Source organism: Pempheris klunzingeri, chromosome 9 (genome assembly GCF_042242105.1).
Source record: "Pempheris klunzingeri isolate RE-2024b chromosome 9, fPemKlu1.hap1, whole genome shotgun sequence".
NCBI lineage: Eukaryota > Metazoa > Chordata > Actinopteri > Acropomatiformes > Pempheridae > Pempheris > Pempheris klunzingeri.
The window spans coordinates 16,719,600-16,733,736 of NC_092020.1; the positions used below are offsets into that span (position 1 = coordinate 16,719,600).

General features: G+C 41.4%; 1 protein-coding gene across 1 annotated transcript in view; it reads left to right on the forward strand.

The window, feature by feature from the left end:
- atp11c (ATPase phospholipid transporting 11C) overlaps nt 1-14,137 on the forward strand; it is a 37,860-nt gene that overhangs the window by 18,384 nt on the left and 5,339 nt on the right. The window contains exons 4-28 of the mRNA XM_070836304.1: nt 961-1,041; nt 2,124-2,231; nt 3,045-3,173; nt 3,673-3,761; nt 4,395-4,445; nt 4,874-4,938; nt 5,047-5,128; nt 5,214-5,364; nt 6,035-6,232; nt 6,803-6,973; nt 7,411-7,622; nt 7,818-7,889; nt 7,989-8,062; nt 8,176-8,279; nt 8,424-8,605; nt 9,256-9,522; nt 9,641-9,818; nt 9,947-10,049; nt 10,155-10,300; nt 10,620-10,679; nt 11,429-11,556; nt 12,262-12,397; nt 12,493-12,558; nt 12,725-12,828; nt 12,952-13,108. Coding sequence (XP_070692405.1) covers nt 961-1,041; nt 2,124-2,231; nt 3,045-3,173; nt 3,673-3,761; nt 4,395-4,445; nt 4,874-4,938; nt 5,047-5,128; nt 5,214-5,364; nt 6,035-6,232; nt 6,803-6,973; nt 7,411-7,622; nt 7,818-7,889; nt 7,989-8,062; nt 8,176-8,279; nt 8,424-8,605; nt 9,256-9,522; nt 9,641-9,818; nt 9,947-10,049; nt 10,155-10,300; nt 10,620-10,679; nt 11,429-11,556; nt 12,262-12,397; nt 12,493-12,558; nt 12,725-12,828; nt 12,952-13,108 — 3,114 coding nt within the window. The remainder of the gene's footprint in view (nt 1-960; nt 1,042-2,123; nt 2,232-3,044; nt 3,174-3,672; nt 3,762-4,394; nt 4,446-4,873; nt 4,939-5,046; nt 5,129-5,213; nt 5,365-6,034; nt 6,233-6,802; nt 6,974-7,410; nt 7,623-7,817; nt 7,890-7,988; nt 8,063-8,175; nt 8,280-8,423; nt 8,606-9,255; nt 9,523-9,640; nt 9,819-9,946; nt 10,050-10,154; nt 10,301-10,619; nt 10,680-11,428; nt 11,557-12,261; nt 12,398-12,492; nt 12,559-12,724; nt 12,829-12,951; nt 13,109-14,137) is intronic.

The following is a 14,137-nucleotide window of genomic DNA, read 5'->3' on the forward strand; positions in this document are numbered from 1 at the left end:
GTGTGTGTGTGTGTGTGTGTGTGTGTGTGTGTGTGTGTGTGTGTGTGTGTGTCATGAACACACAGCCACAATCTGTACTCATACAAACACCAAGTTTTTTTTTCTCAGTCCAAGCACAGGTGAGTTAAACACCGGAGAATGCTTCAAAACGCATCCTCTGCTCTTACTTGAGCTGATGCCTATCTGACAGCTTGTAATACTCCTGGTCAGAATACCAATGAGCTGGATGTATTGTGTATGTGCGTGCTGGGATGCGCACTCCGGCTCAGTGGGGGGACCAGCCTGCATTCTGCAGGATCACAAATGCCAGGGTAAATCCATCTTGTGATGGTTTTAAGGAACACACAAACACACAAGGCCACTTGTGTATTGGGGTTTTAGCTAGGAGCCTTGGTCAGGCGCTGCTCCTAAACTGGCTGTTGGGGATTATCTGATCACTGGTCCCACAATTATTCTTATTACATAAGCATAGAATAGCAACACATACACAATTACTGTATAGATTCCTGCACACACAGCCCAGTCAGGTAAGGTGTGCGCAACAAAGATTTGTGTTGGCCCTGGCCCATTCCTTGGCAGAGACACAGAAGTGTTGGCATGCCTGCCGATTAAGCACTCTGTCCCTGGCCCACTTGATTAAAAGTTCTGTGGTCCAGAACCTCCCTTACTCCCTTCCAAAATGTAAATGTCTCCCCTGTGTTTCTTACTGATGAACAAATTTGGAGAACAGTGAGAAAGAAAGCCTCACAGAAACGGACTACACCCTGCATTTAGAGGGACAGCCCCATCCTTTAAACCATTGCCACAAACTCCTCCCTCTGTAATCACATGTGCTGCAGTAACACTTTGTAGTGGTGTATAATGTTCAATGCATAGCTTTTCAGTTTGAAGGTCATATGTTTACTGTTGAGTGTTAATGTTGTATTACTCTAAAGTAATTTTTTTTTCTTCCCATAACAGGTGATAGTGGACACCCCCACCAGCCCAGTCACCAGTGGCCTACCCTTATTTTTTGTGATCACAGTAACCGCTATCAAGCAGGTAAGACACTCCCTAATAAGGCTTGTATGCTGATAATGACATTTTATTGCAATGTCTATTGCCATGCCCTCATTTCCTCATATTGTCTTTCACTGCATTATATTCTCCCCCCTCTCCATACAACATAATAAGTTCCCCTGCCTTCATAACTCCCTTGCTGTGATTTTTGTATAAAGTACTAATGCTCTCTTGGGTTTGTATTAATGTGATCCACTGGACTATTACAGAGATAAAAATTATTAAGGGAAGTGTCTGTTTCTTTGACTCTGTTGCTGCCTTGTCCCAGCATTAGATGCATTGTTTTAGGATTGGCTTTTTAGTTGACCTACTGCTGAGGCTTTGAAATGAACAATAGTGGGTGGACTTCCTTCTGAAAATATATGGGACGCTCTGATAGTGCTGGACCGCCTTCAGCCAGGCTTTGAAGTGGGACACCAAGGCGGTCTGCCTGACTCCATTAGTCAGGCTAAGGTGAACTGTACAGTTCAACTGACCATCCGTGGAATGCCTCCCATCCCTCTCCCCTCCTTTCATCCACCTGGCATCATTTCTCTGCATCAGTCAACCCCACTTTCTCCCTCTCCTCCTATCACCTTTCCCGGTAATCCCACTTTCTGGCTCGAGCGCCGCCTTGGCACACACACTCTGGTTTCCCTCTCTACCCTCTGCATCTCTGCACCATCTCCTCCATCTCCATCACTATCTTAAAGTACTTAGGAAGTCGACACCAGGCTTTGTGCCTTATGCAGCTGCAGCCCCAGGAATTGTTTTTTTTTTTTTTTTTTTACCCGACTCAGTATTATTTCATGGTATACTGTTCCAATGCACTGTTGGACAATCACTCTCCTATTCTGCTGCTACAGGCACTTTTTTCACATAATGATGAAATACTAAATGTAAAGCTTATATTGTATGCGCAGACACATCTTTGTCTCTCACCAAACCTTTACTGTGTGTCAGTATATACTGATGCCATAGTGTTAGTTAATATCCCATGGGCTCTAATTCCACAGAGACAAAATTTTGTACATTTTATTATACTAAGCAAATAACACAAATCTGATTTTGATATGTCGCCGTAGGGCTATGAGGACTGGCTACGGCACAAGGCTGACAATGAGGTGAATAAGTACCCAGTGACAGTGCTAGAGGATGGCCGGAGGATACGGAAAGAGAGTGAGAGGATCAAGGTACCTTTATATCTCCATAGAGACTTGTCCAGAAAGAATCTGCAGGCAGCTTGGCATGACTGTGTTTAGAATATATGCACAAGGGAAAACATGCTCTCTCTGCTGAACTATTTAGATATTCAAACATAGGTGTGATGGTAATTAATGTATCCAGGGTGTGGGCATTCTTATCTGTTTGCTGTAGGTAACCGTAACAGATTCATGGGTGTTCAAAAGGTTAAACATGCATTAAACAGTGTTTTTCAATGTTTAAAGTTAAACAAATGACTCCTGGTTATGTTAAAGAGCTGATAGTGCAGCTGTCATCACTGAGAATCAACATCCACATGTCAAAACCAAAACACTGTTGCTTTGTGTACAACCGTGGACAGCTGCTCCCAGCATAGGAGCTCACACCAGTTAACTCTAAGCTACCTCCTCATGCTAAATGGACTCCAGCTAAAGTAAACATTTAGCAAGCCAAAGAGAGAGTAGTTGGCAGACCAAATCAGAGCTAAAAGGTGACTGAATATCGACCAGTAGTCAGACAGAAGACTGCAGGGATGCTCATGTTGCTCTGTTTAAGCTATATTTTAAGTAGGCAGTTGTTTGTTAACAAATTAGCCACAACAACTTGATGGAAACTTGGCAGTAATGTAAGTTTATTTTGGGGTCCATCTGCTCCCTAGTGGTTAAATTACTTAAAGCTGTGATTGTTTAAACCTCTGTCCCTCATCCCGTGCCAAATCCTACTGATCTGGTGCCTAACAAGCGGAAGAAAGCAAACTGTGATAAGCCTTTACAAGTGGTGCTTGGTTGTGCTTCTTTGATCAGGTTGGAGATGTTGTGGAGGTGGAGGAAGATGAGACCTTTCCCTGTGATTTAATACTGCTGCAGTCTAGCCGAGACGATGACACATGTTTTGTTACCACAGCAAGTCTGGATGGAGAGTCCAACCATAAAGTAAGATCTGTTCTCCTTTTTTTTTCATTACAGAATGGTTGGGTTGTAATTTTTTTGAGTATTTTCATGAGCACTTTTTGCTTGTGAGAAGAGGCTTTAAAGTTGCTTCCATTAAGTCAGGCTATATTAGTCATAGTTATACTTAATGTTTCTTTAACTGTGATGCCTTTAAGGATTAGGAGAAAGAAAGTGGGTAAAGAGGAGCATTAAGTTATAGTTTCAACAATTACCATATATCACAGTTTTCAAAGATAGTGACGTTATATATCAGCCTTGCTTTGAGGATTTTATGTTTCAAGTTTTTCCTCTCATCTAATTCCTCAGAAATACAATATTTGTTTGTGCTCAAGTGTGAGTCACAGTATCCAGGTATTGTTTGTCGTCCTATTTTCCTGTATTGTGTGTGAGAGCGGTACAGGAAGACTAAAATGATCATTTGACCTCAACCAGTCAATGCTCACACTCTGTCTCTCTCTCTCTGCCTCTTCCACTTGTCCAGACACACTACACAGTGCCAGACACAGAGAAGGATCTGGAATCTCTCAACGCCACTATTGAGTGTGAACAGCCGCAGCCTGACCTTTACAAGTAGGCACTCATCGTGTGGCCCCAGCAAGTTAACACTGCATGCATGGTGTTGTTGGGCAATGTATTTACTCAATGCCTAGATGTCCTAAATGACTCTAATACTAATATGTAGATTGTGAAGTGGAGAGGTTTTGGCAAGCCATAGTGTACTTAAATTTGGTACATTTCATGTTAGCAATGGTGAAAGCGGGCCTTGTATAGTTTATAGTAGTTTTAGTTCTCTTTGCTCTGCGTGGCACAGTTGATTCTTATTCACTTGTGGGAGCCACAGCTCAGACAGACAGCCTTTGGCTCCCCCTTTGGGCACGGAGTAGGGATATTGTCATTTAGCCAGCCATCAGAATGGTGTTTGAGACGTGCTAAGTAAGCCATGGCCCCAAACACTTGCTATTCAGAGTCAATAAAACTGACAGCATACTGCTGGCTAACCACCAGTAATTAGTTGGCTCCCAAACCTCTGCAACTGATTTTAGGTTAATGAGTACTTACAGTTTTGTAAAGTAAATGAACTCTGCATGGATTGGGATACCTTCAGTTCAAATCCACTCTAGGATTAACAGATTGTATAATATGCCAAGCAGAAATCCCATACTTTTTTTTCAGCTTCTGAGTTTGTATGTAATTTTGTTCCAGGTTTGTCGGCCGTATGCACATCTACAAAAACAATCAGGAGCCTGCAGTGAGGTGAGAGCAGTCATGCACAACTATCTCAGCCCATTTTAAGTGAGAGCAAAATCAAAACACAGTTGCTTAAGCACTCATTTGTTTCGCTTTGCATCACCAACAAATCATTATTGCATTGATCCTTCAATGCAGACGAGCATTAAAATTAAAACAGGCTGGCATGGCTTCAGCCACTGTTTCCAAAGCACTCCCACCGGCATTTATCATTGACTGCTTTGTAATGGCCATATAAACAAATGCCAGTGTCCTTCTCAAGAACACTGGGTCCGGTGTGAGCCCAGACTGCATTCATACTGTGTATTGTCACTGCGTATTTTAGAGTGGATGCCAGCTTGCCTGCCAGGTTTCCATTTAGAGAATGGAGGAGTGTGTGGATTGCACCTCTTTTGTATGACTAAACAGTTTGATCTACTGTTGTGACTGGACAGGTCTTTGGGCCCAGAAAACCTTCTGCTGAAAGGGGCAACTTTGAAGAACACCCAGAGAATCAGTGGCAAGTCAAATGATATTGACCCTATTACAATAACTTATATTGTGTAGTGAGTATAGCTCAGTATTTAGAAAAAAGCTCATCCTTCCTCTTCTCCTTTTCTATCTCAAGGCGTTGCAGTTTACACTGGCATGGAGACAAAGATGGCTCTCAACTACCAGGGCAAGTCTCAGAAACGCTCTGCTGTGGAGAAGTAAGTTTAGAGGAAAAAATGCAAACAAATTTAAAATCTGTGATGTGCCTTTAGTACTCTTTAATTTGATTTCTTATATTTTCAGGTCTATTAATGCCTTCCTGCTGGTTTACCTTTGCATATTGGTGAGCAAGGCTCTAGTGTGCACTACACTGAAGTATGTGTGGCAAAGCAAGCCTGGACAAGATGAGCCTTGGTACAATGAGAAAACACAGAGAGAGAAGGACACCAATCTGGTGAGAACACATTCAGTGATCTACTTGTCTTTGTTGTTGAACTGTGAGTTCAAACCAAACCAAGCCTGTATAAAAAACAGTCCAGAAATGTGAGCTGTCTCTGCCTAAGTGAAATAAGTGGAATAATTCATGTCTATAGCAATATGGGAATTGCCACTGCTGGGAGAGAAATAGCTAATAGGTCTTGATAGCCTGGCATCAGTCCAATGTTTTATGTGTATGGCAAATGTTACTATACCTGGAAGGCCACTGTTGATGTGGTAAATACTCTGTAGAGGCTTGTAGTTGTAACGTCTGAGGTCACAGCTTCATTATAAGAATTTTACAAGCCCTAACCTCTTCTGATCCACACTAATAACACTCTTCTCAGCAAAAGGGCTTTGGCAGACATACATTGTACCACGTTTCATTTCATCAGCTGTTAACCCGCTGTCCTAGCCCTCAAGGAAATGTGAACATTGTGATACAAGTTTGTGATTTCCATCACGTCTTCATATTTGTTGTTTGGACTATCTGGGAATACAAGTCTCAATTTTAGCACATTATAAGTCAGTCCACCCTGACAGCAAATTTTCCAAGCCTTCTTACATTAGCTTAAATGTAGACACAATATATCATGTCTAGATGAGATATGCATTTAAATATGTGCCTGTTTAATTTTTTCCAACAGTACCTAAAGATGTTCACTGACTTCCTGTCCTTCATGGTGCTCTTCAACTTCATCATCCCAGTGTCCATGTATGTGACGGTTGAGATGCAAAAGTTTTTGGGATCGTTTTTCATCACATGGGACAAGGACTTCTTTGACCCTGAAATCAAGGAGGGGGCACTGGTCAATACATCAGATCTCAATGAGGAACTAGGCCAGGTCAGACACATGCACAAAATCAAATGAAGCAACATTTTAATGGCAGAAATTTGTCACTGGGGAATTGCTTTCTGTAAACTCAACTTCCCTGTGTGTTATTAAAAACCTTTAATTCTTCAGGTATTCTTTCCAGGTATTGAAAAATCCTAAAAAAAAATTACAAAATAGATGTTACAAAAATGTTCTTTTTTTGCATACCTGATATTTGGAAAAAAAAAGAAGCAAAATGACAGGTGACACCAAAGTAAGATCAGTTCTCTCAGAATGTGGTCTCCAGACTGATATGTACAGAGCTGCTGTAAAATATGAGCTGCTTGTAATGACACCAGATTGGCCATGCTGTCCTGATATCTCCTGTTTTTATGGCTCTTCTAACTCAAAGAGTGCTGCCATAGATCAGTCACACTTGGTTACCTCAATTAAAGGTGATGCTTCATTACGCTGATTAATGCAGTTTTATTCTTTCTGGGAGTAATTGCCTAATCTTATTGTTGGAACCTGTTAAATGGGCAACTGAATTTTTATGGCTTTGGAATAGTCTGTCTTGTATTTTTATCACAATGCCTGCAGGTGGAGTATGTCTTCACAGACAAGACGGGCACCCTCACTCAGAATAACATGGAGTTCATAGAGTGCTGCATCGATGGCTTCCAGTACAAGTACAGAGACGCGAGCTCAGAGTTGGATGGATTCTGTGTCACAGATGGACCTGTGAGCAAACTACAGCAGAAAGCTGGCAGGGTGGGTGTTGTGGTGTTCCTCCATCTGTTGTAAAAGTCACACAAGCACCGACATATGGCCATTACATAGCTCGCTGCTCAGAAAGACCCTTCATAGGTCACTCACATACAGTCTCCTTGACATGTCAACATAAGTACTCAACATGGAAGGGGGAGCATAGCGTCTGTGTGTGTCTTGACATGAGCACCTGATAACACAGACTGTTGCACTTGAGCACGTATGCTGATAAGTGGTCAATTTAGACAAATGGCTGTAAATCCAAGGCCTTATCTAAACTCCAGCCTCTGTATATGGCTTCCTGTGCAGCTTTAAATTAATAAATTTTCAATGAAAGTGGTTGTTCATTAAACACATTTATTTAAGCATTAGTTTGATTTAAACAGTATGTATTGTGTTTCATTTTACTTTGTTAAGCCATGTTCATGTTGTGTTATTAGGAGCGGGAAGAGCTGTTTCTGCGTGCGCTGTGTCTGTGCCACACAGTCCAGGTGAAGGAGTCTACAGAGCAGGGTCAAGGCCAAGAGGACGGACTGATTGACCAGGTGGATGGCTTAGGGGTGGATGGAGAGGTACTCCATCCACAGCAGGAGCAGAGAGGCTTTATAGCCTCCTCACCTGATGAGGTTGCTCTGGTCAAGGGTGCCATGAGGTAAGAGATGGGCTGTTATGACATCATGTGATTCATCTGACATTTTAACAAATGCTCCAAGAAAAGCACGTTGTTTGAATATGAATATCATGGGCCGTATTTTGAAAATCCTAGATTGCATAGATTCCATTACAACATTCATGCATAGCACATGACTACAGAAAGGGCTCATTTGCGATTTGTTTCAATCTGCAGGTATGGCTTCACATTTCTGGGTCTCGAAAGTAAAAACATGAAAATTCTCAACAGAAACAACGATGTTGAAATGTAAGTCAGTAATTAGTTACTTTAGTTTTTAATTCATGTTTCTCTATTAACATTTGTTCTACTGGTTTTTATTTAATTTAAATGTTGTACTTCCCAAAGGTATGAACTGCTTCACGTATTGAACTTTGATCCTGTGAGAAGGCGAATGAGTGTAATAGTCAGATCCAGATCGGGTAAGCTTTATTGAGTGAGTTTTATTGCATTGAGCCTAATTAATTGTTGGCCACCAGCCCTCACCATGCTGTGTGTTTGTGTGTCTGTGTGTTTGTGTGGTTTTTGTGTCCAGGTGACACGCTGCTGTTCTGTAAGGGAGCAGACTCTTCCATCTTTCCCCGCGTCAGACAGGAGGAGGTTGAAAGGATACGCATGCATGTGGAGCGTAATGCAACAGTGGGTGACATAAGCAACTTCCCTCTCCAAATCCAGTAGTTTCTACTAAGTTTTAAACTATCCACTGTATGATTCTTCATTGATGTGAAGACAGAATTTGTGTTTTCTTGTTGTAACATGAAGTGTTGTTGTTTCACCGTTCAGGAGGGCTACCGCACACTGTGTGTGGCCTACAAATGTCTCAGTGAAGAGGAGTATGCCCAGGCAGATGCTGGATTGAGGGAAGCGAGGCTGGCTCTGCAGGACAGAGAGGAGAAGCTCATGAATGTTTACAACCAAGTGGAGACTGGCATGAGTCTAATAGGAGCTACAGCAGTAGAAGATCGGTAGGCACTCACAACATAACCATACAGATAAAGATGAACCTGCTGATATTTAAAGTTGTCAAATGCCTTATATTTTTGGTGCTGCTGATATCCTTCCTCTCTCTTTCCTCTCATTAAAGTTCAATGCCATTAATTTTAGGACTTAAAGAAATCTCAGAATACACTTAAAATGTACAGGAGAGGCCAAAAAGCATCACAAACATTTTGTTCTGACTTTTATTTTTAAGAATGATAGGAGCGTCACTGTTTTCTGATTGCTTCTTTGTTGTGTTACTGAAATGAAATAATTCCTCTTTTTGTGATGTGCATCTGCTGTTTACGCAACCTCAACACCTGCAGTTGTTTCACAGTATAGACCTTTCAGCCCCCTTTCCCTGCTTTATGCCCTTTGTACATGCCATTAGATTCTGGCAGTATTGTGTCCATTATGACATTGTTTATTAAATTCTGCTTAATTAATGGTGGTCCCCTTTTTCCTTTCCATTTGAATGTGAGCTCACACTGCCATCCTGTGGTCGACATTGGGTATTTTTCCATTGTCCAAATTTAAAAATGTTGTTGTTTATTTTTTGTGATGGTGAGCATATTAATGTCTTAGAGTTAGTTAAATAAGCTTTCAATTGTCTTTTATTTTTGTTGTCATCCCTTAGGCTTCAAGAGGAGGCAGCAGAGACCATGGAGGCTCTGCAGGGTGCAGGGATTAAGGTTTGGGTCCTAACGGGGGACAAGATGGAGACGGCGAAGTCCACCTGCTACGCTTGTAGATTGTTCCAGAGAAACACAGAGCTGTTGGAGCTGACAGTGCGTACTCTGGAGGATGGAGCGAGGAGGCGTGAGGAACGACTGCATGAGCTCTTGCTTGAATACCACAAGAAAGCAGTACAGGATGCACCGCCAGTCAAGGCAGGCGTCACCAGGTTGGTACCTTGTCATACATAATGTCAGCTTGTGTATTTAGGTTATTATGTGACACTTTGTTCTTATATCAGGGTGGTCACTCTTATTTATGAATAAACCCTTTTCCCTGTTTTGTAGGAGCTGGTCTACAGCAAACCAGGACTATGGTTTTATCATAGATGGAGCCACTCTGTCGATGGTGCTCAACTCTTCCTCTGAATCCAACTCAAGCCGCTACAAGAACCTGTTCCTGCAGATTTGTCAAAACTGCACAGCTGTGCTCTGCTGCCGCATGGCTCCTCTACAAAAGGCACAGGTCAGAACAGTCAGTTAAAATGTGGGAAATATTTGTTAAAGAATTAAAATAACAACTCTAACCGTGAAAAGTTGGTTTCTTGTTGATTTTTTTTTAATCGTTGCTCCTCTGTATTGCTCAAACTTTAGATAGTTAAAATGGTGAAGAACTCTAAGGGCAGCCCCATCACCCTTTCCATTGGAGATGGTGCCAATGATGTCAGTATGATTTTGGAAGCTCACGTTGGCATTGGTAAGAAATGTCAGGCTGAAGCTAACTAACAAATCTAGTCTATCTAATCTAGTTGCTGTTCCAAGATGGAGGCAAGTGTAACCTTGTGTCCGATGTATGTTTCAGGTATTAAGGGTAAAGAGGGTCGGCAGGCGGTGAGGAACAGTGACTATGCCATCCCCAAACTCAAGCACCTCAAGAAACTTTTGTTGGCTCATGGACATCTCTACTATGTTCGCATTGCACACCTGGTGCAGTATTTCTTTTACAAGGTAGGAGGAACAGACGCTTCTGTCACACTGACTTCATGTCAGTCCTAAGGCTGAGAACTTGTTTAGAGTTTTAGCAAAGCCTGTATTTGCCAAATAAACCCACACACTAACTTGATGTGAGGATTATATGGTGAGGAGAAAGATTTGACAGAATCTATCCTCTTAACAAAGTACACAGATTATTAGGTGAGACTCGGGTTAATGTATTGCATTATTATACCTTCATTCTATGCACATGGGAACTTATTAATGTATTTGATATTCTTTGATGTTTTTGTCCATTGGTGTGAGCCCGTTTTCTTTCCCTGTTTGCCTGCAGAACCTTTGCTTCATCTTACCTCAGTTTTTGTACCAGTTCTTCTGTGGTTATTCCCAGCAAGTGAGTATGTCTTGAGGCCCTTTGAGGTTCAAAGATGTTCTGAACATGAAAGGAGGCAGTGTCCCTTGAATCCAAACCTTCTCGTCCTCCTGAATGCCAGACTCTTTCCCTCAGATTGCCCCTCCCCCACTGCCCCTGGGATGTTTGAGCTCTGATTGATGTGTTTATACACTGACTTAGACTGCATAGCACTGTTAAAATGATACAGACATGAGTCATGTTCTGCCACTACTGAACATCACATGTGGATATTATGTAATCATGGTGGCGCGTGTCTGTGTGTTATTGTCACACTGGTGCTAGTATTGTAACACGTGATACATTATAGAAAGTCACTTGTTTGTTAATGAGAAATAAGTATATTTTATAGAATCCGTATAGATGGTGCTGTGTTATAAAAAAAAAAATGCTTCTGCCATAGAAATATTCAATAATTAGTGCATTAAGTCATATGGATATCTTCCTTTTTAAGATAGCTGATGATGTGATATTTCTATTTGTGAAAGGTGAGAGTAAATATTTCATTCTCCCTTGTGCCACATGACCCCTGACATAGATCTTTCATAAGTATGAGAAATATGTGTATAAGCTTGCTTATATGACACACTATGTGTGTAAGTATGATGGCGTGTATGAGCTTTGTCCTCTCCAGTATATTAACCCCTGGTTACCCCATCCCCTCCTCCCCCTCCCCCTCCTCCTCCTTACCAACCCCCTTTACCACCTCCCCCTGCTCCAAACCTCCCCAGCCCCTGTATGATGCGGCCTATCTGACGATGTACAACATCTGCTTCACCTCTATGCCCATCCTGGCTTACAGCCTCTTGGAGCAGCACATCTGCATTGAGGTTCTGCTGGACAATGCTACCCTCTACAGGTAAACCTGGGAACCTTTGCTTATCTTCAGTGCACTTCAGGGTAGATGTATTTGTGCAGTTATTTTGCTGTTTTGAGCAAGAATAACTTGATTAATTGATTGAATGGCTTAATCTTAATGTTGGTCTTTAAGTTGAAAGAAATGAATTAATAAATGAAAAATAAATAAATACTTGTCATTGCCACTTGTCATAAAATAAAGTTAACAAGAGATTAGAATAATGACGGAAAAGGTGTAGGCTGACCGTATTGTAGTACTTTTCTACTCACAATGCAAAATTTTAAATTCACAAATAAGTTACACTGTCCCTCTGCCAAAGGAAATATTTAGTTAGCTGTTTCTGCTGCTTTAACACACACAGAAATAGGTGGTCCTGTCCCACATGAACTATTCAGTGTTTAACTGGGCATTTACCTTTTTTGTCCACCCTTTATATTTTATGTTTATATTATATTTATATGACATTGTTATCACTTTTGACCTGATATATGATAACATTTTTTTCCAGGTTACCTAATCTATGCGATGAAGCAGTTTAAGACTTCATGCATGACATTAAACATTAAAAGTGTGTGTTTTAGATGTTAGGTTTAGAGAGTGCTGTTAACATTCCTCACTCAAATATTTTATGGCTCTGCTTTTCTTAGTTGAGATTAAATGCAAATAATGAGTTTGCTCATCTTTCTCTTTCATGACTTTCTCTAGGGAGATTGCCAAGAATGCCATGTTACGGTGGGGACCTTTCCTCTACTGGACTTTACTTGGAGTCTTCCATGGCTTGCTCTTCTTCTTTGGTGTTCGATATTTGTTCAGTAACCCAGCACTGCAGGATAATGGCCAGGTTTGATTTAATTAAATTGTTTTAATTTAATTTTTTAATTAATTCATTAAGCATTGTTCTGACTACATTTGCTCATTTGTCTTATTTCAATCCAGGTTTTTGGGAATTGGTCATATGGAACAATTGTCTTCACTGTCCTCGTCTTCACTGTCACACTAAAGGTAAATCGCTCCCCTGTTGTTAATTCATCTTGTCTTATGAAAGGATGTGTTATTGGAGCAGTAGAATTTATTTACTTGACAATTTGGAACTGATATATTGTCTTGCAGAATACTGACTTTGGCAAAATGTCCTGGATGTTTATGTGACTTTTCTCTGCCATTTTAGCTTGCTTTGGACACCCGGCATTGGACATGGATCAACCACTTTGTAATCTGGGGCTCCCTGGCTTTCTACGTGTTTTTCAGCTTCTTCTGGGGAGGAATAATATGGTTAGAAAACAACTCAGGATGAAATTACTTACACAGTCATTGTAGCTGGCCTGTTGTGTTTTTTCTATTCAACCCCTGTTGCCTTTCCAGTTAGCGTAAACCAATGTGTTCCCTTTCCTTCAGGCCTTTCCTGAGGCAGCAGCGTTTGTACTTTGTGTTTGCCAACATGCTGAGCTCAGTGTCAGCCTGGCTGGTCATCATCCTGCTCATCCTGCTCAGCCTACTGCCAGAGATCCTGCTTGTGGTGTTCCGCAAGCCTCGTGGGCCCCATGCTCGACAGGTAGAGCTGAAACACACACACACACACACACACACACATTTGTACTCAACTTCACTTGTTCTCTCTCTCTCAGTCCACCCTCTCTCTCCCCCTATCTCCCTCCTCAAACTTTATATTTGTTGTGATAATTAACCACTTATTTTCTCAAGGGTTGGTTGTTCCTTGATGCATTTCCAACTGAACAGAAATGCGTGGGGAGCACATCCAAATATAATCGGATTGCTGTAAAAGTGGACATGTCTTTGTACATACAGGCAGAGGACTGTTGGTCCCCACCAGCAACTCTCACATCTGTGTTGTTAAATAAGGAGGCAGAGGACGAGGGAGAAATTAATACATTTCAACCACACTTTTTGGAAATGAAAACAAAGTTTTTGATCTGTGAAAGCAATATGCAAGCTACTATGACACATGAGCTAACAGTTAGGTCTTTTTTTTATGTGATAGGTGGCTAGCTAGCTGCTCTAAATCACATTTGATTGAGGAATTCATGTATATGGCCCTGAGTGCAAGATGAGTTATCAAAAATATTTTACCATTTTGAAAGGAAAGATAATTTTTTTTTTTTTAAACATACTGGAACATTTTATTTTAGAACATCCCCTTTAACCTTATTTTCACTCGCTTTACACTTTTCCTTTGTTTTCTTAACTAGCACTGTCGCTTTTGCACTTAACCACACTCTTCTTGCTCTGTCTCACCTTCTTATTTCCTCTCTCTTCCTCCCTGGACCTGTCTCCCTAAAGATGAAACATCGCCTTCCTTCCTCGGGGACATCTACTATCTTCATGTTGTCGCAGACCGCTAGCACTCACAGCTTCTCATGGAGTGACTGAGGTCTCTTTTTCTTTCTGTCAGTTCTTATACTTAAGTTTCCTTCCTGCAGAGTTTCTGTGTCTGCCAGTCTTGCTTGTTTCCTACCTGTTGTGTCCTTCCTCTCCCACTGTTAGACTCCTTCCTTACCCTCCAAAGTAACTCGGGTTGGCGTTCTGTGGCTTTTTACAGTCCCCACTCGGTTGGACAGATTAG